Source organism: Leptodactylus fuscus, chromosome 7 (assembly GCF_031893055.1).
Source record: "Leptodactylus fuscus isolate aLepFus1 chromosome 7, aLepFus1.hap2, whole genome shotgun sequence".
In the NCBI taxonomy this organism is placed as follows: domain Eukaryota; kingdom Metazoa; phylum Chordata; class Amphibia; order Anura; family Leptodactylidae; genus Leptodactylus; species Leptodactylus fuscus.
The window spans coordinates 140,410,068-140,412,581 of NC_134271.1; the positions used below are offsets into that span (position 1 = coordinate 140,410,068).

General features: G+C 43.2%; 1 protein-coding gene across 1 annotated transcript; it reads right to left on the bottom strand.

Annotated features, from left to right (window-relative positions):
- Positions 1 to 786: 786 nt before the first annotated feature.
- On the bottom strand, positions 787 to 1,722 carry LOC142213019 (olfactory receptor 5AP2-like). Its single transcript, XM_075281163.1, has one exon. It carries the CDS (start codon positions 1,720 to 1,722, stop codon positions 787 to 789), a length of 936 nt encoding a protein of 311 aa, XP_075137264.1.
- Positions 1,723 to 2,514: the final 792 nt, after the last annotated feature.

Consider the following 2,514-nt stretch of genomic DNA (forward strand, 5'->3'; position numbering starts at 1 on the left):
TTCTAAGTCATAAACTGCAGGAAGACCAAAAAGGACCCAAATAAGCCCAGGAGGGTAGGAATCATCTCTACAGTAGCTAAAGTTTTGGGGGTCATTTGAACCCAAATATTTTTCTAAAGTTTCCTAATATTTGATACATGTTTTCTAATATTTTCATGATCAGCAGCAATATTGAAGCACACACGGTATATTTTTAAAATATTTTTCCAAGGTTTGTAGATATAACATCCATTGTTGGGTGTCTTGTATCCTTGCTGTACATATTTCTTCTTCCTCAAGTCTACACTTGGTCAGTGAGTTGGGTCAAATTCATTTTCAAAGCCTAGATCTCAGCCATGTATGTCAAATTAATGTAACCACATTTACTACTCAATATATCAGAAGTAGCAACTGTTCAGGAGTAGTCATGTCTTGAGAACCTTGTTGGTGGAAGTTGTAGAGGTTGGTCTCTCACTAAGGCCCGGTTCAGATCTGTATTTGGGTTTCCGATTGGAGACCCTCCCGAACGGAAACCTAATCCGCAAAAAAAGTGGTTACCTTAGGAAACCCGAGGACCCCATAGACTAGAATGCGGAGAGAAAAATGCTGCTTGCAGGACTTTTCTCTCCTCATTTTTCATGCGGAGAGGAGAACGGAATGGCCCAAAGTCAGATGTGAACTTGGCCTAATAAGTTGGCGATGACATCTGGACACAATCCAACCATTTTGATCTATAAAATCTGTGTTTACAAAAAAAACATAGGGTAAAACTATTGTATTTGCTTCATGTTATCAGTGTATCTTTTTTCAATAATTTGATTGTCTAAAAAGTTTCAATCTGATCATGTCTTTGACATCCTTGTTCCTCATGCTGTAGATGATGGGGTTCAACATTGGTGTCACCACTGTATATAAAAGGGACACTGTCTTGTCTATCTCGGGAGAGTGCGCGGAGCGAGGTATTAGGTACATGAAGATGCTAGTTCCATAGTACAGAGACACCACGATGAAGTGGGAGGCGCATGTGGAGAAAGCCTTATCTTTCCCAAGTGAAGAACTTGTCTTAAAGACGGCCGAGATGATGTTGATGTATGAAAGTAACGTCAAAAAGAAAGCAAACAGAATAATGATCTGTGCCGCAACGTACATGACTATCTCATTCAGCCGAGTATCTTTGCAGGAGAGTTTAAAGAAGGGAGGCATCTCGCAGAAGTAGTGGTTGACATGATGGGATTTACAAAAAGGAAGGTGGAAAGTGAGGGGCACATGAATGATGGCTCCGCTGAAGCCCACGCTCCACGGTATGGAAGCCAAACAATGACACATCTTCTTGTTAATAATCGTTTGGTAGAGCAATGGTCTACAGATGGCGGCAAACCGATCATAGGCCATGACAGCAAGGAGGAGACATTCTGTGGCTCCCAACGTCATATGGAAATACATTTGAAGACCACATCCAACCCGAGAAATACTTTTGTCTTTGGACAGAGTGTTTATTAGAATTTTAGGCACAATGGTGGAGGAGAAGCCAATGTCAATCACAGAGAGATTACTCAAGAAAAAGTACATGGGGGTGTGTAGCTTCGAGCTGACCCTCACCACAGTGATCAGTAGACCATTTCCCATCAATGTCACTATATACATTGCCAAGAACACAAGAAAGCACAAGACCTGGAGAGATGGGACATCGGACAGGCCAAGGAGACTGAATCTTTCTGTAGATGTTTGATTAATGTCTTCCATTATATTTTCTGTATCTAATGAAAGAAAGTTAAGAGACAAAACAGTTAAAGGTGCCCATGCTTAATTTTTCCATATTTTTAGTGAAGAAGATTGGTTTAACATTGTGTAAAGGAAATAAGACACAACTTTTATTAGCTTTCGTTATTGACCTGGTGTCCAACCAGGGGTGCACCTACAAGGAGGCAACATGAGGCAGTCGCCTCAGGCGGCGCTACTCCTGATAACCTAGAGGATCGGCAGTTTGACAACTAAACCAGCCCAAGACAGGCCGCATTTAAAACCCTGTTCTTGGCTGGCTTAGAAGTGTAAGCAGAGCAGAGGAGGTTGGCTAGGGAGCTCAGGCCAGGCCGTGTGGAGAATGCGCAGTGGTGCCGCTCTTGTGGTTCACATAGGCATTTATATGGCCTGCTCTGTCTCCTGCCTCCTGTATAGGGAATTGCGCCCTTCCACCTACACTGTGCATCAATTTGTCAGTCAGGTCACCATAGTGTTGTGACTCAGCCCAAATTACAGTGGACAAAACCACTGCTACAGTTTGTGGTGCGGCTCCTGTGGTCTCCCTTCACTCAGCTTTAAAGCTGCTGGCTGCTGCCCTCCTGGATCCCATACCTTACCTGTGCCCCCTGGCTCACCAGCTGAAGTAAGCACTATATTCACTGAAATAATAGTATTTATCCTCTATCCATAGGATAAAGAAGAAATAATACCTAGTGAGGTGGAGGACCCAACCGAGATTGAAAATTGAGTTTCCCCCCCCCCCATGACTCCAGGTTCACACCTGCATTTGGGTTT